The sequence below is a fragment of the Melospiza melodia genome, unplaced genomic scaffold (genome assembly GCF_035770615.1).
Source record: "Melospiza melodia melodia isolate bMelMel2 unplaced genomic scaffold, bMelMel2.pri scaffold_18, whole genome shotgun sequence".
In the NCBI taxonomy this organism is placed as follows: Eukaryota; Metazoa; Chordata; class Aves; order Passeriformes; family Passerellidae; genus Melospiza; species Melospiza melodia.
Genome location: NW_026948525.1, coordinates 16,638,806 through 16,666,580, shown reverse-complemented (window position 1 = coordinate 16,666,580; position 27,775 = coordinate 16,638,806). Strand labels below are relative to the sequence as shown.

The window sequence follows — 27,775 nt, the reverse complement described above, 5'->3', positions numbered from 1 at the left end:
TCAGTGAGTAAAGTGAAAGGGGGGAATCCTGCAGCTCTGTGGTATGGGGCCTGGGTTCAGTGGTCCAGTGTGGGGATGCAATGAGGGCATGATGAATATTGCTTGTAATTTTTGGGGGGAACAGATGGAAGTTTTACATCAATAAAATGCATGATGTGTGGTAGTATGTTGACAATATGGGGATAAGGGGCGGAATTTCCTAGGGTGACGTTATGATGCTTGTATCCCCATTCATCTGTTCTGTTTATGCTGGATATTATGTTCTGTGCCTTCAAGTGTGTCTCTGAAGAGCGAATGTTTTGTTTTGGTTTTGCTATCAGCCGCTCCCCCACAGCTGGTACGACACAGAGACAGGGCAGTACATTGTGCTGCTTTTGCTTTTTGCTTTGCTCTTGCTCTTGCTTCTGCTTTGCTCCTGCTTTGCCCTTGCTATTTGCTTCTGCTGATTAGTTAGTTTAGTTAAGCAGTCCAAATTTTTCCCTGGACTGTTTCTCCTTTCCCTTTTTTGGACCTACTCAAACCTCTTGACTGGGACCTGGGAACACTGAGAGTTTGCACCTTGTGGCTGCAGCAGCTGCCCCAGCACCAGAGGGACTGAGAACAGAGTGACCACCCCCCGAGAGAGACTTTCTGAATTGGTCATGTTTTTCAGAGTAGTGAAAGAGTGTTGTCATCTGGTACTGTTCATTTTGTGTGCTTGGGAGTGCTTTGCCTGTTAAATAAACAGGTTCTTTCCATTTCTCTCCAAGGAATCCTTCCCGAACAGGCTGAGGGGAGGGGTCGTGTGGGTTTGCTTTCTGGAGGCGCCCCCTTTGGAGGTTTTCTCACAGATTTGCCCTAAACAAAGACATAGGCACAGCCAGCAATATCAGGTCTCTGTCAGGTGCCCACCCCTGAGCTGGGCTCATGCCCTGCTCACAGCCCCAGGGCTGTCCAGGCACACGAGTTCTTCCCTTGCACACACACACACAGAGTTCATTGCAGCATGGGCAGGAGCTCCCTGGGCTCCACTGCCACTGCCAGAGCCTGGCAGGGACCTCAGCCCTGCGGGTGTCACCCTGCCCTGCCCTGCCCTGCCCTGCACTGCCCTGCCCTGCCCTTCCTGAGGTGCCCCATGGCCAAAGGGATGAAAATGGGGAGCTCTGTGCTCAGGAGCTCATCCAGGGGTTCCCAGGGGATGTTACTCTCTGAAAGCTCCAGGAGCAGCTGAGGGTGTTTGTGCTCACTGGGTTTATGTCCCATCAAACACACACGATGTTCAAGGCTGTGGAATGGCCATGCACTGCAAACACAGACTCCTGACCCCGTCACTTGATGTCCCTCCATGGAGGGAAGAACTACCTCTGTGACCTGGGGTGAGAGGCCACTGCTGTAGCAGTGCTGGCTTTGCAAGGGCAATGCTGGCATAGCCCCCACCCTGATCACTGCCACACTTCTGCTGGTCACTGCTGGTTTCCTCTCCATGACCCTGTGTTGGGCACATCCCTGAGAGCAAACTGGGAAGAGGATTGAAGCTTTCAGGCCCTGCACTGGGGAGATGCCCTTGCACAATGGAAATGCTGCTGCAGAGCCCAGCTCTGTCCCAGCAGTGCCCATGACCTGTCCCTGCCTGCAGTCCCTGGACAGTCACACAGCAGGACAGGGACTGAGCTGACAGAGCCCTGAGGCCTAAAACCAGCACAGGGGCTCTGAAGGGGAGTGTGGGAGTGAAGGAAGGGGAGGTTATGGAGGAGAAGCCCGGGGGCTCCCTGGCAGGGAGGATAACTGGGGTTCCCTTTTCTGCTCGAGCTCTGCCCAGAGGCAGCGACCCTACAGATCCAGAGAAGCCAGGGAGGAAAGATGTCAGGCACACAGGGCAATACAGAGTTCTTTATTTTGTGTAAGCACATAGGGAGTAAAGAGGTAGTACAGATTCTGGTTTATACAGTCTCTCGGTACAATACGAAAGAAAAATACTAAAATAAAAACAGTAGCTTCAAAAATTGTTGTGTGAACAAATTCACAAAAGTGTAACAGCTGTGTAAATAGCAAAAAATACAGGACACAGAGTGAGAATTAATGAGTAACACCATCACAGCTATGTAGAACAATGAGTGTTTATTGCTTCTGAAAATCATTTTTTATAATTTTCCTCAGACCATTCTTGAGCTCCTGGTTCCTCAGGCTGTAGATGAGGGGATTCAGGGCTGGAGGCACCACCGAGTACAAAACTGACAGGGCCAGATCAAGGGATGGGGAGGAGATAGAGGGGGGCTTCAGGTAGGCAAAAAAGGCAGTGCTGATAAACAGGGAGACCACAACAAGATGAGGGAGGCAGGTGGAAAAGGCTTTGTGCCGTCCCTGCTCAGAGGGGATCCTCAGCACAGCCCTGAAGATCTGCACATAGGAGAAAACAATGAACACAAAACAACCAAAACCTAAACAGACACCAAGCAATGAAATACGAATTTTTCTGAAGTTGGAGTGGGAGCAGGAGAGCTTGAGAATCTGGGGCACCTTACAGAAGAACTGGCCAAGGACATTGCCATGGCACAGGGGCAGGGAAAATGTATTGGCTGTGTGCAGAAGAGCAGTGAGAAAGCCACTGGCCCAGGCAGCTGCTGCCATGTGGGCACAAGCTCTGCTGCCCAGGAGGGTGCCGTAGTGCAGGGGTTTGCAGATGGACACGTAGCGGTCATAGCACATCATGGTCAAGAGGAAAAATTCTGCTGTGATAAAGAAAAGAAAGGAGAAAACCTGAGCAGCACATCCTGAGTAGGAGATGTCCCTGGTGTCCCAGAGGGAATTGTGCATGGCTTTGGGGACAGTGGTGCAGATGGAGCCCAGGTCGCTGAGGGCCAGGTTGAGCAGGAAGAAGAACATGGGTGTGTGCAGGTGGTGGCCGCAGGCTACGGCGCTGATGATGAGGCCGTTGCCCAGGAGGGCAGCCAGGGAGATGCCCAGCAAGAGGCAGAAGTGCAGGAGCTGCAGCTGCCGCGTGTCTGCCAATGCCAGCAGGAGGAAGTGCCTGATGGAGCTGCTGTTGGACATTCCTTCACTCTCGGCATGGTGCGCTGTTGAAAAAGACATTGACAAGCTTGGACAGATTTCCTTTTTGATTTCAGGCTTGTGCTCCTTCTGAGTTGCTGCTTTATTTTCAGCATTGCACTCAGCCTGAATACTGGGGAGACCTGAGGGAAAACAGGGCTCCCTGTGCCACAGGGCAGTCAGACCTGCTGGAACCACACAGGTGCCCTTTGTTCATTTAACCTCTCTCTATTTCACTGTGATCACGCTTTAATATTTTTTGAAAAATGAAGTAGACTTTTTGAATTCTCCAGTTGAAATTTTTTTTTCCAAACCTTTCTCTCTTTCCCTATGCACATGAACAGGAAAGGATACCAAGGGCTGGTCTGGCTCTCTGGTGCCTGGAGTTGTGCCTACTGGGAACTGTTTCTCTCTATCCAAGCCTTGTCCCTGCCTGAGCTGCCCAAGCCCAGCCCAGCCCTGGGGTCCCAGCTCTGCCCTGCAGACCCCTCCCAGCACAGGGCACTGCCCAGGGGCATCTCCCTGGCAGCAGGGCCTTAAGGGCAGGCCAGACAAACAGAGATGCTGCAAGCCAAGGTGCTGCTGCTGCTGTCTGTAGGGACAGGAGGCTGACGAGGTATTGTCTGAGGGAGATCTGAGGCCCATCTGCTGATGCCCAGGCTGACAGTGCAGGAGTCTCAGTGACACAGCCAAAGCTGACAGCCCCTTTCCCTTCCCTTGAGGAGAAAGCTGAGAGCAGCCCTAGCCATGCAGCACCATCTCCACAGCAGGAGGAATCTGCCCTGATGGAGGTGGCCCCTTCCACCTCCAACTTCTCCCCTGCAGCGTCCATGGGGAGCTGCCAGGCAGGCTGAGAGCTGCTCCTGGCAGGTGGCACATGCCCTGGGCTGGCCAAGAGCCCTGAGGGCTGCAGGAGCTGCTCTGCAGGACAGCCCTGGGCAGCCCTGGCTGCAGCCCCAGCTTCAGCCCCTGCAGCCGTCCCTGGCAGCAGGAGCCTTCCTGCCCTGTCCCTCTGACAGTGCCCAGGGCAGCCCCGCTCTGCAGCACATCCTCCTCCTCCTGCTCCTGTGCCAGAGAGAGACTGGGAGAGTCCTCCTGACACATCCCCCAGGCTCTGGGGTGTGCTGGCTTCAGGAGGTCCCTCCAGGAGCACAGGGGACATTGCCCTGCACCCACAGACTCACCATGCACAGGGCTGTGAAGATCTTTCCCCAAGTGAAGTCTCAGCTCAATGTCTTCCCAGTCCTGATTGCCTTCAGCCTGTCTCTGCCTGGCTGCTGTCCCCTCAGTGCCTGCAGGCAGAGCCCTCAGCCCTGCTGGGCTGGGAGAGGAGATGGTCCTGGGAAGAGCTGTTCCTTTAAAGCTCAGCAGCACAGACACAGCACAAGGACTTAAATGAGACTCTTGGGGATTTGGTGCTATTTACATCAAACTGAGTCCCTGAGAGAGTGTTCAAAAAACTTCTCAAGAACTCAAAATTAAATTGAAACTCCAAAGTTTTCCAAGTTTTAATGGGTACCACTGAGAGACACAAATGAGAAATTTTCCCCTGGTTCCAGTTAGAGCAGAACACTGGAGGCAGTGATGACAGCTGGGGACAAACAGGGCAAAGGTGTCTCTGGTGCTGAGCAAAGCTGGATGTGTTTGAGGAATGCCAAGGGCCAAGGCCTGAGCCCCAGCCCCTGGCCAGGCAGATCCTGTTCCTCCCTCCTTGCTCAGGGCTCTTGCCGGGATGGGCACTACCATGTGGGGATGTGCAATGGCAAGGGCAGGAGCATGGGGCGGCCCCTGCCAGGCTGCTGAGCAGGGACAAGGAGGCAATGAGGCCCCAGCCCTGCAAGGGTCACTTTTCTCCTGCTCCGGCCTCAGGCCCAGGCCCAGCAGCCATGGCCAAAGTGCTGCCCAAGTTGGCTCTGGCAGGGCTGTCTTGCAGCTGCTGCCCATCCCTGTGCCCTGTGCAGCCCAGGCTGTCCCACAGTGTCCCTGCCCTGTGTCTCTGTCCCTGCAGGCTGTCGGCATCCCCCGGCTGCCCCACCTGGCTGGGCCCTTCCTTTGCTGACAGCTCTGCCTCCTGCCTGCCCCTGCCTGCCCACACAGAGCCTGGGGCTGACCCAGACTCCTTCTGGGAGATGTGTTGTGCCACAGCCCTGCCCTGGGAGGGAAATTAATCTCTCCTTGTTTTCATTCTGGGTCTTCACAGCTGCACTTGGTGACATTATTTCTATCTCAGGTTCATTTCCACTATGAAGAAGAGGTCCAATATATTTGAATCCACCTTTGTCATCCTCACAGGCTGTTCTTGTTCTGCCCTCAGTCTCCACTGAACCCAGGACTTCCAGTTCCCATACAGTGATCATGTTCTTGGGGCCTCCAAATCCCATCCTGGGAGATCTCTGGGCCTTCTCAAAGGTGCTCAGCCCTGGAGATGTGATTTAAGTCCAGGAATTGCTGAGTACATTTTTGCCCAAGATTGTATTGGAGAATATAATACAGAATAATACACTGTATCTTTTAAGTGACTGAGGGCAGATTTTGATTTTCTGTAAGGATGAAATATTTTTTGATGATGGTGGCAGGACACTGGCATAGGCTGCCCTCAGAATTGAAACCCCATCACTGGATATGTTTAAGGTCAGGGGCTTTGTACAACCTGAACGAGTGAAGGTGTTCCTGGGTAATGGGAGTTTTACCAGAGACTCTTTTCGGTCTCTTCTAACTCAAAACATTTTACATTTTTTTGGTTCTTATATCCCAACTGCTTCTCCACAGGGCTGCAAATACCTATGCACACCCTGCCAGCATTTTAATGTGGCCTAATTCTCAACACTTCCATAAAAAGGAAAGAAATGCCATATTAGGGACATGAATTGCCATGTTTATGGAGGAATCATTAAAAGCCCCAAAAGTAAAGAAACTGAAAGGAAGGACCAAAATCTCAGTGTGAAAGATTCACCAAGTGGGACAGTGGCAGAGACTCTGACGGTGACCTCCCAGCTGACGATGGGGATTTCTGCCTTGGGGTCTGAGTATCAGGATGGAAGGTCGCTCCCAGGAGGAGTCCCTGTGCATTTTCCTCCCCCATGGCTCTGCCCTTCCTGATCCAGCAGCTGTGGGGCAGCAGAGTGGGGGCAGTGCAGGGACAGGCCTGGTTCTGACAGGGCTGTTGTGGTTTAGGAATGGTGCTCCCAATTTACTACACCTACTACCAAGACCACGTGTCGCCCCAGATTTATATTCCCACCATTGCCCCCCCACACCACAGGGGCTTTGCCTGGCCTGGCCCTTGTGGGATCTCAGCACCTCAGGACTGATGTGCAGAGAGACCGAGACCACCCTTGGGGGGCTCGGGAGTCCTGGAATGTTGCAAGAAGTGTCTGGTGGCTGGACTTTGATCCTGCAAGAGAGACGACACCTGTATGAGGATGGGAGGGTTTCACTGGGGTAAATGGTGAAGGGATAAGTTAATTAGAGTGTAAAACACAGGGTTTAGGATTTCTGTACAGGGGGGTTTAGAGAAGTAAGATGGAGGAATTGGGGCGTGTCCTGTCCTTCTTCTTCTTCTTCTTAGCCTCCATCTTCTGTGGTGATGTTGGCACTTTGGGATTGGTTATTACTAGAAGTGCACTGATCAATAAGGGTGACAAGTATTGGAGGGAAAAGGTAAATATTGTATACGTAACTTTGAGTATAAAGATAGGTGACCGCCCTGGGGGCTCTCAGTGTGCTCATGGCTGACATGCTGTGCAGACCTCTGTCGGGCCGAAAGAAAATCTTTTACATAAACAACTAATAAATACTGAAGATCGAGAAAAAACCTGAAGCCTCTTCTCGTCCTTTGAAGCGCGGGCTGTCCAAGGCCATCTCCGAGCCTTTCCAGGCCATAAATCAGCCGGGAGAAATCCGGCAGGCCCTGATTGATCTCAGCCCATGTTTCACAGTCAGGGATAACCTGGAGATGGTGTCCAGGGTTCACCCTTGTGTGGCCAGTCCAGACCCCCCTGAGGCACTTTAATCCTGGCCGCCCCATCCTCCTGTCTGTTGTTGTGATGCTCTTCAGTGCCCAACTCTTGGGCACGTGAGCATCCACAGGAGGGAGTTTCACAGTCAACTTCTCCCCCAGACAGAGATGTCTTGCCCCAGTCCAGCAGCCCAGCTGGGTTTTCCTCTGTGCTCCCAACTGTCCTTTTTCCATGGTTCCAGCCACCCCAGAGAGCATTTCCCACCATCCCTGAGTCAGTGCAGAGGTGCAGCGCTGGCCATTTCTCTTGCTCAGAGCTCCAGGGATGGTCCCAGTGCTGCAGTGACTGCAGGAAAGGGGACCCCACAATGGGACATTTCTTGGTCAGATACAGACAGGAAGAGTGACAAACTGTCTGTGACTCGGGTTTTGGCCTCGCAGCCCCCGCCGTGGTTTGCAGGGAGCTGCAGTGTGGCTCGGCCTTGGCTGTGCCAGGCAGTGCTGGCCTGGGAGAAGGTGTTGGTGCCAGCTGGCCCAGGGAGCTGCAGCGTGTGGGGAACAAGTTCCTCCTGGCCTCCTGCCCCAGGGTGGCACTGCAGGGTCTCATGGAGCCAAGGGGCCATTGTAGCACTTCAGGGCCCCATGGAATTAAGGGGACTCTTTGGACATTGTGGGGCCTTGTGGGACTGAGGCCATCGTGACACTTTAGAACCAAGGAGCCACTGTGAAACTACAGGGCCTTGTGGAACTGACACTGAAATCACCCAAAAAGAAACTTTCTAACACAGTTTGAGTATCAAAAAGCATTCATTTTTATTGCAGCACTGATCACTTGGAGGATCCTTCCTCCATTCGAGTGCCCCAAACATCACGCGAACAGAGGTTTTATGACACACACAAGTTCCATATTTATAAGCTATAGAGGTTTTATGACACACACAAGTTCCATATTTATGAGCTATTCCTCTGTGATGCTCTACATCTGGCCTGTAGGCCACACAGTATAAATAATTCCAACTTCATAAGTGATTTATTATATAATTACCTTGCTTATGTAATTCGACCAGTAAGAGCAGGCCCAGGCCATTGGAGACTCAGGCTGCTATTGGCTGGTTAGCTGAGTAGTAACTGGCTCAGCCAATGAGGATTACCTTCATGGGCCTTCTTATCTATATAAATAAGTTAGATCTCAATAAAGCTGCCTGTTGCTGCATGAACATGTACAGTCTAGTCACCTGTCTCCACGGGCAGGAGTTACTCCACTCTCAGGCATGCAGAGTGCTGCCAAAACCTGGCACCACTGAGCACCAGGATGGCCTTGCTGGTGCCAGGAAAGCTCAGCAGCACCTTTTTCTCCCAGCAGCATAACACTGGCACAGGCACTGAGCAGCCATGGGCAGCTGACTACTGCTGGGAGACAAAAACCCCAAAACTGGGGGGTTTAGATGGCAGAAAAAACGTGGAGGCACTTTTCTGATGATGCCTACTCTCATCAAGGCTTCATCCAGCAAGAGGAATAGATAAGCTAAACTTATTTCTGGATAAACCACGTTATTTCCACCCTGAGGACCTGAGGCTAGCACAGGAGCCAGCAGAGGCCTTTTAGACAGCAAAACATTTTTGCCCATTTTCCCAGGCTGGCTCACGGTCACACCTCACCCATGTGGTTCCAGAGCTCTTGCTGTGTCCCACGGGCAGGTTATCCCTTCACATCTGCTCTCGCAGGCTCCAGTGCCCTCCCGGAGCGCCTCCCCGGCTGTCCCAGCACAGCTCAGCACAGCTCAGTTCGGGGTTCCACACGCGACGGGGCCGGGGCACCTCAGAGCTGCTCCTTCGGGCGGGTCACCGCCATCGGTCATCGGCTGAAGGCCTAAAGAGAGGACAGCAGAAACATCACAAATAAGCCATTATTCCATCTGTATTCACAAAGCTCAACAGCAGCAGCCTGGCTTGTGGCAGAGGACAAAAGCCAGCACACCGAGCGAAAGGCTGAGGAATTAATTCTGAACCCCACAGCCGAGCAACATCCCCAGTCCCCCGGCCGAACAGCTAAATAGGAGGCAGTGAGTATTTCAGGTGGCGCCTTCCTGCCCCGGAGCCCCGGTCTCCAGCCCCGCTGCCGCCGCCACCCATGCCCTGTACCCCGCCCCCCCTCACCTCATGGCGGCGGTGGCCCCTCATGGCGAGGGAGCTCGGCCCGCCAGAGCCGCTCCTTGCCCTCACGGCGGCGAGCTGAACGAGCCCAGCCTGCCAGAGCCGCTCCTTGCCCTCATAGCAGCGAGCTGAAGGAGCCCAGCCCGCCAGAGCCGCTCCTTGCCCTCATAGCAGCGAGCTGAACGAGCCCAGCCCACCAGAGCCACTCCTTGCCCTCATAGCGGCGAGCTGAAGGAGCCCAGCCCACCAGAGCTGCTCCTTGCCCTCACGGCGGAGAGCTGAAGGAGTCCAGCCCGCCAGAGCCACTCCCTGCCCTCATGGCGAGGGAGCCCGGCCCGCCAGAGCCGCTCCTGGCCCTTATGGCAGCGAGCTGAAGAAGCCCAGCCCCCCAGAACCGCTTCATCTCCACATGGCGGCGGGGACAGAAAAGGAGTAGGCCTGACCATGCTGCCGAGGTGATTCCACAGACACCGCCCCGCTCGCTTCGGCCGCTCTCCCCGGGGCGGTGAAAAACCTCGGTAATCAGGCACCGGGAGGGACTTTAAGGTCGTCTTGTCCCACTCCCTGCCATGGGCAGGTACATCTTCTACTGTCCCAGGTTGCTCCAGTCCCTGTCCGACCTGGCCTTGGACACTTCCAGCATCCCTGACAGAGCCGGAGCAGGAACACGATCTGTGGAGCTGGGAGAACTGAACTCAAGCACCGGCTCATGGGAAGCAGAGGGCTGGTGAGCTGCCTCTGCTTGCCCCTGATGTGTCCCACTTCGGGCACAGGAGCTAGAAGTGTCAGGTCAGAAACAGCTGCCAGTAACAAAAATCCAGCCCTGAAATAAGCAGAGAAAAAGCTGTGGTGCTGCCAAGTGCCTTGCTGGGAGAAGCACAATTCCACACCTTCCCTGACCTCCACTGGATGCTGTAACATCAGCCCAGTGCTCTGTGTATCCATGTCTGGGCACAGCAGTGTAACTGTAACTCCCTCACTGGGGATCCATTCAAAGGAAGTTTTTCTCTGGGCTTTGTGCTCCATTGAGACACTTGAAGGCCTTTCCAGAAAGCCTGGCATCCCTCCCCCATGCTCCTCATGTGCTTATGCTCTCAGAGCTCAGCAGTGAACTCAGCTGGAGCTGTGCCTTGCCTCAGGCAATCATCCACTCCAGCTCTGTCTTCTTCAAATGTTTCATGGTCTATTTTCAGCCCAAGCAGGCAGCTATTCTTCCTGGATGTGGGGTGCTCCTCTCCAGCTCAGCCTGATCCTGCCTTGTCCTGGGAAGCTCTGGGCTTGTTGTGCCCAGGACACTGCTGTGTGCAGGGACAGAGGCTGGTGCTGAGCAGAAGGAGCTCGGTGCTTCCCCTGTCACTGATGAACCTGGTGAGGAACAGGTTTCCCAGCTATGACCAGTGCAGCACAGCAAAACCTGTCTGGGGAGAGACAGGTAAGAGCAGACACAGAACACTTCATGCTTTTGTTCCTGGGGGTCTCGCTGCCCATGGCCAAGGGCACATGCCCACACAGGCATGGATGATGACTCTGCCAAGACCCTAAGCCACAGCTTCAGTTTAGAACTGTTTAATTCATTAGCCCAGCATGGGGCCCAAATTATTATGCTTTGTCTCTTTAATAAGACATTTTCAGCAGGATTGGGGAGATACTTCAAAAGCTTCCTGAATGCCAAATACCAGAACTCAGTAACTCTCAGTGCCAGGACCAGTCTCTCACTTCCCAGTACAGATTCCCTCTGTGTGCACAGCTTTTTCTCTGCTTGCTGGCCTTGGAGGGGGGCTCAAACAAAGGCCTGCACATCATTTGTGAACTTTGGGTGAAAAGCATCAAACCAGAGGAAACACCGCAGAGCCGCTCTGCCATGGGGGTGAAGCCCTTTTCTGTCACAGGAATGTGCTCTCTGCATTAGCTGCAGCCAGTCCCTGTTGTTCATCTTGGCTTGCTGACCACTAAACAGAGCCTCCTTTTCTCCTGCAAGTGTCCTGGCAAGGCCTGAAAGGACTGAGAAGCTTTGTTCCAAGCCAGATTAGAGATATGAGTTAATACAAAACAAAAGCCCAGCAAGCCTCCTGGAGAGTTCCTCTAGTCTAGACACAGCCTCCCCTGAGCTCCCTGCATCCCAGCACAGCCCTGCAGCTTGTGTTCAAAGCAACTCAACTGGCTCCAGAAGCCTGGGTAACCTCTGTTGAGTGAATGTTCAGTTGCATCATAAAGGAGGAATCACATCTGAGTGATTTTGCTCCCATAAATTAGCAGGATGGGTTAAACCAGGACATGAGCACTGTCTGCTGGCACAGTGCATCCACTCAAGAGATCTGCACTGGCATGGAGCTGTAGTGCCTCAAAAGACGTGTGCTCCAAGCTTGCGGTGGGACATCCCCCATGTAGCTGATGTCTGCAGCTCCTGTGGCAGCAAGAGAGATCCTTTACTGTCACCTCAGCCCTGAACACACCCGTGCCCAGGGCTCACTGCCTGCCCCCCGTCACTGCTCAGCTCTGGCACTGCAGGGCTGCTACTGTGATCCTTCTGTACCAATCAGATTTTGGCTCAACACCATTTGGCCACACTGTCAGTCACTGGAGAAAAAGACAGAGTAGTACCGTGGGAAGAGGAAGAAAATTCAGTAAACCTATGGAAGAAAAGATCTGTGGATGTACATCATCATTTACCATGGTGGTCACCTCCAGCCCCACAGCCAAGCACGTTCAGGCTTTGGTGAGAAGAACTTTTATCCCCCTGGTGTCTGTCATGGCTGGGGCCCGTGATGATGACACCTCATGGGTGTTGGTGCTTGCACTGCCCTGTGAGTGACACCAGCCTTGCTTGGCTCCCACACAGCAGAAGGCAGGGCAGCCATGGCCTCGATGGTGCCTTTTCCTCTTTGAGGTGCTGCACCAGGTCAGGGATACCCCACACATGAGCACAGACTGGGAGAAGAGCTCATTGACCAGCAAAGAAGGACTTGGAGGATATAATGGATGAAAAGCTGGACATGAACCAACAGTGGCAGCCCAGAAACTTCCCTGTGCTGGGCTGCACCCACAGAGGAGTGGGCAGCAGGTGAGGGGAGGATGGTCCCCCTCTATTCTGCCCTTGTGAGATACCCCTGCAGAGCTGCTCCAGCATCAGAAGGACCTGGAGCTGTTGGAGCAAGTCCAGAGAGGCCATGGAGATGCTCCCAGGATTGGAGCCCCTCTGCCATGGAGCCAGGCTGGGAGAGCTGGGGGTGCTCACCTGAACAAAAGAAGGCTCCAGGGAGAGCTCAGAGCCCCTTCCAGGGCCTAAAGGGCTCCAGGAGAGCTGGAGAGGGACTGGGGACAAGGGATGGAGGGACAGGACACAGGGAATGGCTCCCACTGCCAGAGGGCAGGGATGGATGGGATATTGGGAATCAGGAATTGTTCCCTGTGAGGGTGGGCAGGCCCTGGCAGGGTGCCCAGAGCAGCTGTGGCTGCCCCTGGATCCCTGGCAGTGCCCATGGCCAGGCTGGACATTGGGGCTGGGAGCAGCCTGGGACAGTGGGAGGTGTCCCTGCCATGGCAGGGGGAGGAATAAAATTATTTTTATGGTCTCTTCTGACCCAACCCATTCTGTAATTCCATCATCTCCTCTGCCTCCACAGAGGGGCCATTTCCACTTCCCCACTGCCATCACAAGATGGCATTCCAGACCTAAAAGCTGAGCTGGCTCAGCTGATACTTGGAGATCTTTTCCCGGCCCTGGGGTGTCCAACCCCAGAAGAAGCTGTGGATTTAACCCTGCCTGCTGAGCTCTTCTGCCAGGTCTCAGCCCTGACACTGCCTTTTAATCACATCCTTTAACTCCAGGGCTGTGCCTTAATCAGCTGCACTGAAACACTGCTGCCGTTACTGTGTAACCTCTGAGCCATCTAATTGCACTGAGTTAAGCCAGTTACAGCTTTGACAGTGGATGTCACGCAGAGCACTTTAATCTTGACCTGCAATACCTCGGCCTCTTGCAGGGCCTCCTCTGCCTCCGAGGACACGCTGCTAATCAGACCGAGCCAGGATGTAGTTTAAGACATGGACAAAGGGAGCCAAGGGCAAATCATGAGCAAAACGAATCTGACTCATTTTGTTACAAAGCAGTGTTGAAGGTGTTGAAGGTAGAGCTGCCTTTTCTTTGCCTCAGAATGATTTGGGAGAGTAGTGAGAATAATTTGTTTCAATAATTTATAACTTCAAAATAATAACAAAAAAAAAAGAGAGAGAAAAATCATTCTTCTTAGATATGTTTTTTAAAAAGAAATCTTATTTTGAGTTAGGTGCATAAAGCACTAGTGCAGTGTGTTATCCCCTGTGTCTGCTCCCACGTGTGAGTGGGTGCTCCAGGCTTCACCCACCAGTTGCTCCCTGCAGGAAGAACCCATGATCCAACCATCTCCTTCCCTGGCCAAGGGCCTGCAGCCTCCCACCGGGGCTTGGTGCCATGTCCTGGGTGCCAGCTCTGCCAGCACAGCTCCCCGGGGGTGGCAGTGGGGCAGGATCTGCTGCTCAGCTGCCTCGGAGGCTGGGGCTGGCTGTGTCGCTCTGGGCAGCTCAGGAAAGGCTGCTCCGGCTGCTCCTTGCAGGGAGCTGGAGCAGCAACCTCACTTGATCGGGGGAAAGAGCAGTCAGGAAAGGTTACATAACCCCGATCAGGCTGCCAGAGGGGTGGTGCAGCAGCAGCAAGGGCAGTGCCACTCTGGATGTGGCTGGGCAGGAGCGTGGCCTGCCTGTGGGACCCTGCCTGTGGGACCCTGCAGCCCCTCTGTCCATTCACTCTTGCCTGGGTCTCCTGGCCCTGTCAGAGCTTGCTGGTTTTGTTGTTCAAAATGCCCTCGGGCAGCTCGAGGAGCCCGTGCAGTTCCCTCTGTTCTGGGCTGAAACTGCTGCACAGCAACTCCTTTGTCCATTTCATCTCTGGCAGAGCCCTTGAGCTTTGCTCTCTTCCTCTTCCACCCTCCTCTCCTCCTTCTGAGCTTCTCCTTGGCCAGAGGACAGATCACAAACCACAAGCTCTGCTATTCATCTACCAGATCCCAAGCCACTGTCTCAGTGTGATAAAGGTGATCTGCTAATCGTGTGGAGAGGATCCCCCAGGATGCAAACCCCTGCTGGCATCTGTGGCAATTCCATGGCATCAGCCACAGGGTCAAACGTACAAGGGGGGGTTGCAGCTGCCTTGCCCGAGTGTGGGCACCACAATCAGCCTGCCTCAGGAACTGAGACCTGCACAAGGCCGACCAAACACACCTGCGTCCTTCCAGTGCCCCACCAGGTCTCCTGGCAGCAAGGAATTTGCTTTAGTTCTGTGAGTTTTATAAAGCCTGACTCAAACCCCAGGGATTTCAGGCAGTGCTGACACGCAGAGTGGGGTGGGGTGAGCACAGCCCTGGGGTCAGGTGCTGGGGCAGATGGGTGGGCACGTCAACATCAACCCAATGTTTTAGAGCAGAGCTAACTAGGAACAGCTTATTCCATTAAGAAAAAAAGAAAACCAATAATCATTCTTAATTAGGACAGAAACCTCCAGATAGGCTTTTTTAAAGAAAATGCCTAAAAATACCATTTTTGCTTTGATTTGAAAACTATTTTTTGCTCTTCAGACTGTAAGATAAAACAATTTGAATTGATGATGCATTTCACAGCAAAAATACATCCCTTTTCATCTTGAAAATGCTGAAATGAGTTGTTACAAAATTTTCAATGTTTACCCCCTTTCTTAAAAAACAAAATTTTTAATTTAGATGAAATGTCTTTTTTTTTTTTCCTAATGGAAAGTCTTGATTACATTTTTACCCAACAGTTCTAATTAGAATTAACAATTACAGCTGATTCTTGGTGGGGTGATAAACAGCTGGACTGCACAGCCCTCTCCACTCTGGGACTTCCAAACAAGCCCCAGCCCTGGCAGTTTAGCCTTCTGCAACATTTTAGACTTGTCTAGTCACTGGAATTTATTTTTCTTTCTTTTTTCCCACCCTTTCTCCTCTGAGGGTTAGATTTTACCAGTGCAGCATCTCTAACAGTCAGGGAACTTCACAGTGAGTTGAGATCGCATTGATTTCTCAAGGAAGAAGCCGCATACTAATTTTTCCTGTTTTCCTCCCTTGAGGAACACAGGTAACAGCTCCAGGAAGGCAGCTGGGTTTGTAGATATTATGTTTACCCACTGGCTGACAGGGAATTCTGAGGTCTGTGGGACCATCATGGGACACAAGGAGACTTTGGCTGGTCTGGTGCAAGGCTGGATTTGCTGAGAAAGAATGTGGGATTAAAGCAGAACAGGTTAAACCTGAAAGAAGCGTCAGGTGAAGATCAGGGGACGGATCAGTCCATGCTATGCTGCCAGAGCTTCCCCCTGCCTCCAGGATGATCCTCACAATCCAGCTCTGTAGGGTGAGGAAAGGAACACTGGAGCAGCGAATGAAGAGGAAATGACTGTGGTGGAGGGGAAGGGAAGATGTCAGAGTCTGCTCTTAAACCCCCAAACCCTCTATTCCAGGCATCCAGGCAAGTTTGTCCAGCCTTTGCAGGCAACCTCCAGAGAGCCAAGAGGCACTGGGACATCCTCTTTCAGGGGACTGGTGTCCCCAGTGCCACTGTGACTCCTGGACTGCCATGTCCAGTGCTTTTCATGCCTGCTCATCCCTGGGCTGGCTCCACGCTGTTAATGGCTGATCTCTCCCTGGAAACAAGCCCACGGCTTTTGCCTGTCCCACCTCGCCCCTCCCAGTCCCCTGCCAAACAGTTATGACCTTCTTGGACAAACCTGAGATAGTATTAAACGAGAGGGAGGTTTTCATACACATATGTCCCTGTGATTAATGGATTAAGAGATTCTGTGCAAATTAAAGCCTTTCTTCATGCTTTGCACATCCAGCTCTTCAGCTGTTGTTCTTTCCCTTCTAGTCCTTTACAGAAGTCCCTGTGGGCCTTGCTTGCCCCATTCCTTTTGCTGCAGTTTTCTCCCCACAGTGACCCAGGGATTTCCCCCAAATCCTTGTGCCCACTGAGTCCTGGGCAGACCCTGCTGCTCCTGAATCAGCACTGTGGAGAGGAGGATGCTGTGAGCACAGCTTGTTTATACACAGAATCAGCCCAAGAGAGGGGCTGTAAATGCCTCTTTATTTCCATATTTATCATTGCAGCTCAGATGGATGAGGAACCCACTGGAAAGTTTAGATGAAACAGAGAAGAAATGAAAAACTGTTGGCAAGTGGCGGCTCAGCTGAGACTGGCAGCCTCAAGGGCTTCCAGAAGGAAAAAGGCTTTCAATTCCTGCACTGCTGCTCCATAACAACCCAATTCCCCTGCCAGGCCAGGAGGAGTGGGGCAGCTGAGGAACCCTGCCCTCCTATGATCCCACCTCAGGGAGATAGACCTGAGACCCCAAAGCAGCACGTTTGGTCTTGCTGATGTTTGGAAGGGCTGATTTCTTCCCAGAGCAGCAGCAGAGTGTGGGTGTGGAGGCTCCGTGAGGATCTCCAGGTGATGGGCACTGTGGTCACCCATGCCATGGTGGAAAGGAGCCACAAAGGCTTTGCTGGACACCTTTGGAACATCCAGTGCTGGGTGCTGGTGATGGATGATGATTTAAAGCCCATTTGTGCAGGGAATAATGGCTCATAACCATCCCCTCTCCTTTAGTGGTGTGACACTGCTGAGATGGGTGGTCTCATTTCCACCTTAGGGGAGGCGTTTTATTAATTGTCCCTGGCCTTGCTCCTGAGCCCGTGTGTGCTGTGATGTGGACGTGCTTCAAATGCAGTGACAAGGAGGTGGCAGCCAGGATGTGGCTCCTGGGGGAGGCAGCCAGAGAGGCAGGGATGGTGCTGCCCACAGCTGTCCAGTGATCTGAAACCTTCAGCCCTGGGAGGGAGTGACTGCTCCAGACTAAGGGAGTCTGACTTTGCTGGGGGATAACCAGGACTGTGTGTCTGTGACTGGGCTCTGTTCCATGGGGAGGAGGCAGGGGATTGAATTGTCCCCTTGCTGCCTGCATGGCCCTCTGTGCTGGCCAATTTTTCACCTAAATCCTGGCTTGAGCACCCATAAAGGCCCCTGCCCAGATCATCTGGCATGATGGCTTCTAGAAAAGCATCCCTAGGGTCGCTGTCCCTGCCTAGTCACAGCTGAGCTGGTGGCACTGAAAACTTGAGTTTCCATTCACATCCCTCCTGTACCTGCAGGTCCCTGTGCCCTCACTCTGGGCTTTATTCTCCTCCCTGCTTTCCCCTCATTTGTGCCCGGCTCCGGAGGAGAGCACTGGGAATTGATCACTGTGTTGGCTTCGCTGATTTAATCCAAATTTAACCAGGCGAGGGAGCGAGCAGGGAGCGAGCAAGGGCAGCCCGGGGGCCCGGCATGCTGTGAAGAACCCGTCGGTGCCGAGCGGTGCCGTTAATAACGGGGGTGAAAGGCGGCAGCCCCCCGGCATCGCCCCTCTCACCCTGGCACAGCTCCCACGGGGACAGAGCTGTCCTGGGGACACGGCACAGGGACCGTCAGGGGCTGTCACCCAGCGGGACTGACCCCAAGCTGTGCCAGGACAGAGCTGTCCTGGGGACACAGCACAGGGACCGTCAGGGGCTGTCACCCAGCGGGTGCTGAGCCCTCAGTGCCAGGACAAAGCTGTCCTGGGGACATGGCACAGGGACTGTCAGGGGCTGTCACCCAGCGGGTGCTGAGCCCTCAGTGCCAGGACAGATCACTCCTGGGGACATGGCACAGGGACCGTCAGGGGCTGTAACCCGGCAGGCCTGACCCCGAGCTGTGCCAGGGCTGCATGGGCAGCAGCTCACCTGCGAACCCTGAGCTGCATCCCCGCCGGCAGAGCCCTTCTAGAGCAGGGATGGCCCCGGGCTCATTGCATCCCACTTATGGCTCCAGAGCCCCCGAGGGACTGATGGCAAAAGCCTTTGGATGAGTCTCTTATTTTGGCAGTGAATGAAATAGGATTTGTGCTGCTGGTGATAAGAGACTGCAAGATGGACTCATCTGATCCTCACAGCAATTCAGAGAGGCTGATGCTGACATGGCAGAACAGGTCCTACAATAGTGTTCATGTCCCAGCACACAAAATGGGTGAGAAAAAGCATTTTTAAAAGTGACTGGGGAAACTCTGCAGTTATGATGCTATCCTATCTCAAGCCCAGGGTTCCGCTCCGGCCTCTTTGGAGTCACAAGTACTTAAAAAATGGTCTGCTCTGAACTCAGGCTGGGTCATGACTCATGTCTTGGGCTGTAAAAATGCATTTCATTGTGACAGCAGGAAAGTGGCTGTGGGCAGCGCTCTGGCAGCGGTGAGGCTGGCTAGGGCAGGCTGTTCAGCAATTACACCCACTGGAGCCCAAATTCCATCTCATATTTTGCTACAGCACACAAAAAAGGTTCAGGGGAAGGAAAGGCTGAAGGGGAAAAGTGTTTCACTTAAAAATCCTGGTAGGACTCTATGCAGTGGCTTGTCTGGCCACAAATCCATCTGTTTTGGTGCAAGTGCAAAGCCTGGACCTGCCACCTGGAAATGTGACCTCAAGAGTCTCCTGTAGCCTGTGGAGTTGCTTTGTACCCAGAAGAGACACCTCTCATGCTCATCCTGGCATCCTTCCAGTGAGAAAAGGGCAACTGAACCCTCTGGATGTCTGTGCCTTGCTGTGGGCCTTGTCTCTGGGTCTTCCCCCAACCAAAACTACTTGCAGGTACTTTTAGTATGAACCCATCACCAAAAACTAAGTTACCTGTCAAGGGCAGCACTGTGAGGCTTCACAGCATTGGCACCTTGGGACTTAATTTTGCTTGTGGACTTAAATGTCCAGTTATGTATCTGGGAGTGTTTAGCTGTTGTGACCAAATTTGGGACACATTGCCACAACTGAGTCACTGGAGAAGCCAAACAGCCTTGAGAGGAGAGGAGCCTGGTGGCTCCAGATGAGCATATGGCAGTCCTGGGAGCAAACACACACACCTTTGCCAGAGGAACATCTGGATTCCTTAAAGGAAGGGGTTTAACCAGGAAGGATCAACTCCATGAAGAAAATCTGGATTCCTTAAAGGAAGGGGTTTAACCAGGAAGGATCAACTCCATGAAGAAAATCTGGATTCCTTAAAGGAAGGGGTTTAACCAGGAGGGATCAATTTCAGGAAGAAAACTTGGATTGCTTAAAGGAAGGGGTTTTCCCAGGAGGGATCAAATCCATGAAGAAAACCTGGATTCCTTAAAGGAAGGGGTTTAACCAGGAGGGATCAATTCCATGAAAAGCAGCTGCCCTGTTCCACTGCTGTCCAGGACAGAGCAATGCTGTGGGACTGGGACAGGGGCTCAGTGCCTGTTAAAGCCCTGGGCACTAAGGAAGCCCAGGAGCAGCTGAGGGATTCCTGCTGCCTCCCACCAACGCTGCCGCGATTCATCAATTACCTATCTGCTCAGTCCTTTTCTCCATCCTTTTACAATCTAAATAGCACATTTTATAGTTGCTGCTAAGTGATGTGATCAACATCAATTACCTACTAAAAGAGAATCAAGTCTTGATTTAAAATTAAGTGCTGCATTTTCCCATGTTCTTTATATGTAGCCAACAGAATAATTGCAGTGACATAAAACCTAATTACACAACTCCAAAATTAGGCCTCCCCCCTAGTGCTGTGATTGTCTTTAAGTATACTGATGAAAAATTACTCCCAGTCCCAAATTACTCTCTCACACCCATCTTCTCTAATACCTTTTGAAAAAGCCCTTCATCCCATCAGACCAGAGAGAGGAACTCCAGATGCAGAAGGTAATACATGCAGAGTGTATTTTCTTATCTCTTAGATGTGGCAGCAGTTTCAGATGTGGGATTTGGTTGGGATTGCCCAGGGATGCAGCAGTGCTCCTCTCTGGATGGACTGAGCATCTCAGTGAGGCTTCCCAAAGTGGCTGGTGTGCAGCAGCCTGAGACAAGCAGGGGGAAAATCCCCTTCTCAGTGCCCCAGCTGACATTTGGCTCCTGGGCTGCAAGCAGAGAGACCAGCCTTGCCTGGCTGCCAGCCTTGGCTTGGTGTGTGGAGCCCAAAAGGAGAAGGAAGAGGATGAAGTACAGCAGTACTTCCCCCATCCAAAAGCCAGGAGTTACACCCAGGCAGCAATCACGTAGCTGCCTGAGAAACTATAAACCTCAACAAAAATCATAAACATCTATAAAGCTCTGGTGCACTCCTGACAGGCTTTGAGGGATTTGATTCCAGATTATGTTTTTGAGATGTTTACAACCAACGTGGAAAGATTGAAAATATTCAATTACTGGCAAGGAGAGCTGAGATTTGCTTACAGTCAATCTCCTGCCTCCAGGATCTCTGTGGGTGCCAGCAGTGAAACACAGCATGGGTGAGCAGAGCCGTGGGGACAGTGGCCCAGGGACAGGTCCCCTGATGTCACTGAGCATCTTTCATTAGATGATTAAGCATTGCAGGTTTAATTTTGGGGCTGGCACGTTGGTTTTGGCTGCTGTGCAGTGGATCCCATGGCCTGTTCCTCAGCCACAGCCCAGCCCTCACCTGGGAGGGCTGCACAGCTTGTGGCTGATTTTCCATCATCTCTGCAATGCTGTCACTCAGTTGCAGTTGGGAGAGGGGTGGGAAATGCTTTGGCATGATTTTAATCAGCAGAGTGCTTTGAGTGAATGAGGTGAGGGGACCAGTGAGCTCCCTGTGCCTTCTCTGACTTTCTCACCTCATTTCAGCATCAACCAGGGGTGCCAAGACTGAGAATTTACACCCTTGTGTTTACCTGAAACCTCACTACTTTCCTCAAAACCTGTGAAAAATAAAGGGGGTGCTGAAGTAGCCTGTGGCAGGGATGATGTGATGTATAAAGCTAATATTTCCAGATCATTGCAAATATTCCCTCCTGATCCCAGGCATCCATCCCAGATATTCCCACCTTGTCACCAGCCCAGAGCACTGGGCGCCACCTCCAGCCCTTCCTTGGACATGTGCAGGGCAGCAGACTCCAACACCTCCCTGGGCAGCCCCTGCCAAGGCCGGACCACCCTTTCCACTGAGAAATTCCTCCATTAGTCCAACCTAACACGATGCACAGAGGCGCGCCAAAGCAGGCATTCACTCCTGAGGGACAGATCCTCCAGGATGGGGTTGCTGCCCGGGACATGCCGTTCCCACAGCCAGGGAGGCTCCCGCAGCCCAGGGCAGCGGACACGGCTCAGCCCGGCTAACCCAGCCCGGGACACGGCTCAGATCGGCCCGGGACACGGCTCAGGCTCAGCTCAGGACGTGGTTCAGATCGGCCCGGGACAGGGCTCAGGCTCAGGCTCAGGCTCAGACTCAGGCTCAGGCTCAGGCTCAGGCTCAGCCCGGGACATGGCTCAGATCGGCCCGAGACACGGCTCGGGCTCAGCCCGGGACACGGCTCAGGCTCAGGCTCAGCCCGGGACATGGCTCAGATCGGCCCGGGACACGGCTCAGGCTCAGCCCAGGACACGGCTCAGGCTCAGGCTCAGCCCGGGACATGGCTCAGATCGGCCCGGGACACGGCTCAGGCTCAGGCTCAGGCCAGCGAATCCAGTCCGGGACATGGCGGAGCCGAGACAGCGCCGCCACCGCCGCCTCACAGGGAACAGGCGGGGCCAGGATCAGGAGGCGGGGCCAGGACCAGGGGGCGGGACCAAGAGCGGTGGTGACAGACAGGCACGGGTCAGGGGGTGTGGCCAAGAGTGGGGCCGTGCTAAATGAGTAGGGCGGGGCCAGGGGCGGGGCCAATGGCAGGAGCTCGTGCAAGGACGGCGCTGATTGGCTAGAGCGGGGCCGGGGCGGGGCGGCTGGGGCCGGGCGGCGCGTGCGCAGTGCAGAGCGGTGAGTCGGGGTGGGGGGGGGTAGCAGGGGGCGGTGGTGCTGGCGGCCCGTGAGGGCCGGGGCGCAGCTCCGGGTCGGGGATCTGCGATCCGGGACGGAGCCCTGGTCCCGGCCCGGGGGTACCCACTGCTGCCTCCCTGCTTTGCCCTCGCGTGAGCGGACCCGGCGGTAAGGCCTTGCCGGGTGGAGGCTGCCCGCCGGCCCGGTTCCCCTCATTGGCTGTGGCCGGGCCGTTGGGGACGTTGCGTGTGCGGCCCCGGAGGCTCGGCAGCCCCGGCAGGACGGGCAGCCTGTGCGGCTGGAGTGCTGCAGCAAACGCGTGCCCTGTGAGGGGCACTTAGGCACACAGTCGGAGCAGGGCAGGGGTCCCTTACACTCAGGGCTTTTAAACAAAAATCTTACACGTGAGTTTCCCCCAACGGGCACAGTTTGGATCCTGCCTGGAGCACGAGGCTGCGTGACCTCTGGCCTGCTGTGTGCCCAGGCTGCTGTGGAATAAAAACGTGCTGGAAAAATTGAAGTAGCTCTGGGATATTAAAATGGATGTTTCTTCAGGGTGTGCGCTCTGTAACACGAGGTCTGAATTTTAAAACCGGTTTAATTGTTTTGGTACAAGCCTGCATATGGTTTTCTGGCAGGAGAACTGGTGAAACGATGCATTCCACAAGGCCAGGAAGGAGAACGCTGAGCAAATGGGATTTTGTATATAAACACTGTTTGGAATGTTGCCTTAAAATGTTTAAGTTCAGTGGTTGACTAACACTTGCATTAGGAGTGAGCTTTGACAGAGCTCTGATGCTGCCCACCTTCAGGAGGGTCTGGGTTTACACCAAGCTCTATAGATACAATTTCTTAAGTTAGTTATTCTGCAGTGTGTCTTTGCTAGAACTAACCCTGTCTGAGTGCAGCGCAGAGGCAGAGCTGCCTGCGCTGGTGCTGCTCAGTGTGCCTGCCAAAGGAGGGTGATCAGCAGAGGCATTTCTCTGGTGGAGCTGTCTGTGGAAGACGCTGGTCCGTGCACAGCCTTGCAGGAGCCTTTTAAGTGCAGATAAGTGTCCAGAGGATGTTAGAAGATGGTGACATGCCCTGTCGTTTACCCAACGTGCTGCCGCAGTGCTCCTGCTCCCTGTGATCATTTGAATTAATTTGTTCTCTGGGAGTAGCACTGTTAAGGGATGCACTTCTAAGCTTCTGTCTTTTCTTTCCCCCAATCCTGCCTTAAAATGACCCAGCCTGATCCACTTAGTTTTTCAGCAGCCGCTAGGGTATTTCTGTGGTGGAAGTATCCAAAATGCTGTCCCAGAAACTTCAGTGTAGGAGTCCAGCTACCAGAGGTGGGAGAGCAGTGTTGCGAGTTCCTGGAGGCTGCAGTCTGTGTGACCATGTATTTACTAAATTTGAAAGGATACAAATATGATTCTTGGTAAGAAATCAGCTGGAAACAATTCCTGGTGAACTGTCAGAACAGCCTTTGAACCCACAGTGTTGTCCCTGTGTCCTGAAGCAGCACAAGAGCAGGGCTGGTGCTACTGCCACCACCTTCTTCATTTTTACAGTGGAGAATTCCTTTAGCCTGAGCAATAAAACACCTGGCAAACTCCAGCACCCCCACACCTGTCTCTGCTTCTGCTTGGGTTGAGCAGATGGGGTTGAATGCACAGCAGCCATACCTTGAGAATTTGTGAGGCAGTGGATTATTTGGATAAATTTAGGGATAATAGTCAGCCTTTCCATGTGCTAATGCTCTGTGCTACTGACTCCCTCCGTGGCTTTTGTAACCCACCTCAGCTCTTACACCCAGCCTTCTCCTCTGAGAAATAACGCTCCACTCGGGCTCGTGAGGGAGGTGAATCAGCTTTAATTAAGATTTGTTGAGCACTTTGTTGATAAGTTCTCAATAGCTGGTTGCTGTTTTTTATGAGCACGCAGATATTCTTAGCACCTGCAGTGGGAAGTGACACAAGGCTGGGGATCTCTGGGAAGCAGCCCTGCAAGGGAGACGGCGCCTGCTCACCGTGAGATCCATTCTGGCTGTGGTTCACGAGGCAGCTCAGCAAAACCCCAAATCCCTCTGAGTCTTTGGGAAATGTGAAACGTTCCTGAGAGCTAAGCCCTGCTTTTGCATGAGATTTGTAGCTTTTGCCCCCTCGCTGGGTTTCTCCCAAGCTGCTGGTTGGGTTTGGTGCAGCTGTGTTCTGGTGTCACCTGCTTTGTAACACCTTGTGGCAATGGCTTTTAACAACTGTCCCCTCAAATTAAGGTGTCTGGGGTGGGCAGGGCTGGGTGATGGCCCCTGTGGGCTTCAGGCATTGCAGAGGTCAGTGGGGTGGAAGGGGAGGAGGGAAGCTAGGAAACCATGCCCTCCCCCAGGGCAGCATCCCACTCCCTGCTGGCTTCTCTGCAGCAGGTGGCAAATGAAGCTTGATGAGCTCTGTTAGTGAGGGATAAGGAAGGCGTGAATGGAAACGGTCACAGCAGTGCTGGCTCTGTGTAGTGTGGGTGCCCCTCAGCAGGATGAGGAGCTCTGTTGTATTTTGGGGAAGAGAAGGCTGTTCATTTGGCTTTGTCACTGCTGTAGGAGTAGCCAGATGGAGGATGCTAAAAGGAAATACAGGGCTGGAACAGCCTCCTTGTCTGTGCCCCTGTCCTGAGCCAGGTGAGAGATGCTTGGCTCCAGGCTGGGCAATGCTGGATGGTAGTGCAGATCTGGACAGGGCCCAGTTCCCTCTGGGCCTTGATGGAATCCCACTCTCAGAGCCTGACAGCCCATCTAACTTGTCCTTGCAGCAAACTGAGCAGCCAGTTTGTGACTTGCCTTCATAGAGTGAGGAGTCCTGTGGCTGGTTTTCCTTGTGAGTAAACCCTGTTAAAAGCTGAGAGCTGGGCCTGGCCCTGGAGGGAGCAGGGATGGAGAAACCCCTCCACAGCTGGTGTAGGGCAGCATGTTTTATACTGCTGACTGCTCTGCTGGCTGCCCAGACCCTCTGGTTCGTGTGTACCTCAGAGCTGATACCAGCACAGAGCCCAGAACTGGGTATTTTATGTTTCTGGATCACAGAGGGGAGTTCAGCTCTTTGGAGCTGTGGTGTCACAGTGCTGGCACATTTAGTCTGGTCCCCAGTTTTCCCTAGGTTCCCTCTGTCTGGAGAACTTTCCCCTGGACTCTGTTTGTGTGCTTGATCTCTGTTTGTGCTGTTTCCAAGTACACTTCTTTGCATTGTTTTCTTAGCTTTTCTTTCTATTGATTTGTTGGTGTTTTGGGAACTTTTCTTCAGTTTATCAATTCCGATCATGACCTCCAGAGTGCCTCCAGCTCTTAACTCCTGGGCATCCTTTCAGGTTTTATAAAAGTGCTTTCTCTTCTTTGTTCAAACTATTAATGGAAAGGTTGAAGAGAAGCAGACCTGGGCTGAGCTCCCAGGGCTCATACACAAGGATTTCTCTTGTGGTGACAGGGAATTGCTGATGGCTACCCCTCAAGTGTGTGGGGTTGAGTTGCTTTGGTTGGTCTTTTTTTTTCTTATTAATGAGCACTGGGCCTCATGAAGGTGAGCTTGCCCAGATCCAGCTCCTCTGGCTATTGAAAGCATCAGATGGATAGAGTGAAAAACCTGCTTTGTGCTGGTCAGAGGTGTGATGGGCAGGTCTCTGTAGGGGAGGACTGTGTTGTGCTCTCCTTCTGAAGGCTGAGGTGATTTTTAAGAGCTTTCATAAACTTTGTTCACCTGGGGCTTCTTGCTGATGCTTGCTGGGGCTGTCACAGCTCTGGGACAATCCTCAGCCCTGCTTCCCGTTCAGAGCTGCCTCAGCAGTGGGCTGTGCATGGGGGAAGTTGTGTCCAGCATCTCCTGCTCCCCTTTTCTCTCTATAAGTCTCTCCTCAGTGAGAGTTGGGCTTGTCTGTATGTGGCTAAGGTAGCAAAAATGCATTTTTCTCCTCAAGCAATTCCAAGTTCATTGTGTGGTTGCTCTTCTCTGGAAAAGATAAAACTGCCTGCTCTGGAGAAATTAATGACACTCATTTTTATTCCTAAATAGTGTGTCATGGTGGGTGTGGTTGCAAGACACCTCACTGCACCAGGCCTCTGCTGTCACCTCAGTGCCAACTGCTTAAGGAAGAGCTGAAATAGATTTCACTGGAGTAAACATCTCTGCCTAGCTCTACCCTCCCTGCGTTCTGTGAGTACTGAGCTGCTGGGCTCAGCTGCCTGAGGTTCAAGAATTGGTCCTTTTCTGAAGTGCTATTCCATCTTTCTTTGCACATGGGTGTAACTGTGGGGTGAAATTTGGGCCCCACTGAATTTAGGGACAACACAGGGTGTTCATGTCTTCCTCCTCTCCAGGCTGGTAACTTGTGGTACCCAGCTGTTCAATCCAGCTGTGCTTCAGGGACACCATCAACAGGATGGAGATGCTGTGCCCTCTTTCTATTGGTCTGTGGCTGATGGTAGAGTCATGGAATCATGGAACATTCTGAGTTGGAAGGCACCTACAAGCATCATTGTGTCCAACTTGGTGGATGCCCTGACCTAATTTCAGTTCCAGGGCAGAAAATTCAGCCTCCCTAAAACCTTCCTATGGCTTCTGTTGGATTCTTCCTCACTTTTCTCCAGGGGGCTGTGTGCTGTAGTTAAATATGGATGGAAAGGTTGTGTTCCACTCTGGATTACAGCTGAATCTCAGTGGTGGATAAATTGCATCCCAAGTCTAGTTTGCAAAGCCCTTTGGGCTTCGTGGGGTGCAGGAAGCTGTATTTTATTCTGGATGTGTGTTTGCTGATAATTCTATAGGATTTGCAGACAGCAGGTTGTAAGGGCCCTGATTATACTGGTTCCCTGTGCAGTCAGACTCTGCCCAAATAATTCAAGTGCCTGCTGCAGAGAGAGGGAAAGGAAGATGGAAGGATGATTTAGAAATCTCTGGAGTAGATGGGAAAAAGATGCATATGTTGATCTGAAGGAGATACCAAGCCACATATATGTCTTCCAGCATCTAAATAAAGGTCAGGATTTTTTAAATGGTTGCCCACTTAAAGCCCAAATAATTCCTTTAACAGCAGGTTTTAAAGGTTTAACCTAATTTTAGAATTTTTATTTCAAGTGTCCTTCCATAAAATTAACTTTTTGAATGCAGAATGCTTTAATGTCTTCCGTGTTGGTGCTCATTTTCAAGAAATCTCTGCACCGTTATTTCTTATGTACCAGTTAAATCTATCAGCCAACAGATGTCAAGTGTAGCAAAAATGCTATAATAATATTATGGTCTAATAATAGTTATAATGATTCTAATTACCTGGTGCAGCTTTAAAGAGAGGCAGATTCAGAGATGAGTGCAAAGGAGGTGTTTAACCTTGAACTGCAGAGGCAGGGCTCTTCCAGAGGTGCCTGTGCTGCGCCCTCTCCTCCCCATCAGACATCCCCCTCCCTCTATTTCCTCCAGCAGACTGGGAGCAGCACTCTGGGGTGTTTTTAATGTTCAGACCTCATTCTGGCTGTGCTCACAGAGTGCTGGTGAGCTGAGGATGAGCAGGTTTCCTGCAGTACCTGGGAGTGTGAAGCCTGCTCGTGTTCAGCCTCTGTCTGCCCTGCTCCTGGCGTGCTCCCACAGCCTGATGATTGTGGCACTCGAGGATTGCTCCCACCCTCGGAAGCTGCAGAGCCTCAGCAATCTCCATCCTCTCTGCAAGCTGCTTGTGCTGCTCTTAACCATTAGGGGTGGCTTTGCCACAGCCTGGGAAGCACAAAGCCAGAGTCTCCTGATGGAGAGCACTGGGGGTGTGCAGGTA

General features: G+C 52.7%; 1 protein-coding gene and 1 non-coding gene across 2 annotated transcripts; both read right to left on the bottom strand.

Annotated features, from left to right (window-relative positions):
- Positions 1 to 2,097: 2,097 nt before the first annotated feature.
- LOC134433399 (olfactory receptor 14J1-like) lies at positions 2,098 to 9,358 on the bottom strand. Its single transcript, XM_063182253.1, has 2 exons — positions 9,337 to 9,358; positions 2,098 to 2,708 (listed from the first exon to the last, which is right to left on the bottom strand). The coding sequence occupies exons 1-2, from the start codon at positions 9,356 to 9,358 to the stop codon at positions 2,098 to 2,100; spliced, it is 633 nt and encodes a 210-aa protein (XP_063038323.1).
- LOC134433501 (small nucleolar RNA SNORA74) lies at positions 8,197 to 8,400 on the bottom strand. Its single transcript, XR_010031573.1, has one exon. It is a non-coding gene; the product is annotated as a small nucleolar RNA SNORA74 (small nucleolar RNA).
- Positions 9,359 to 27,775: the final 18,417 nt, after the last annotated feature.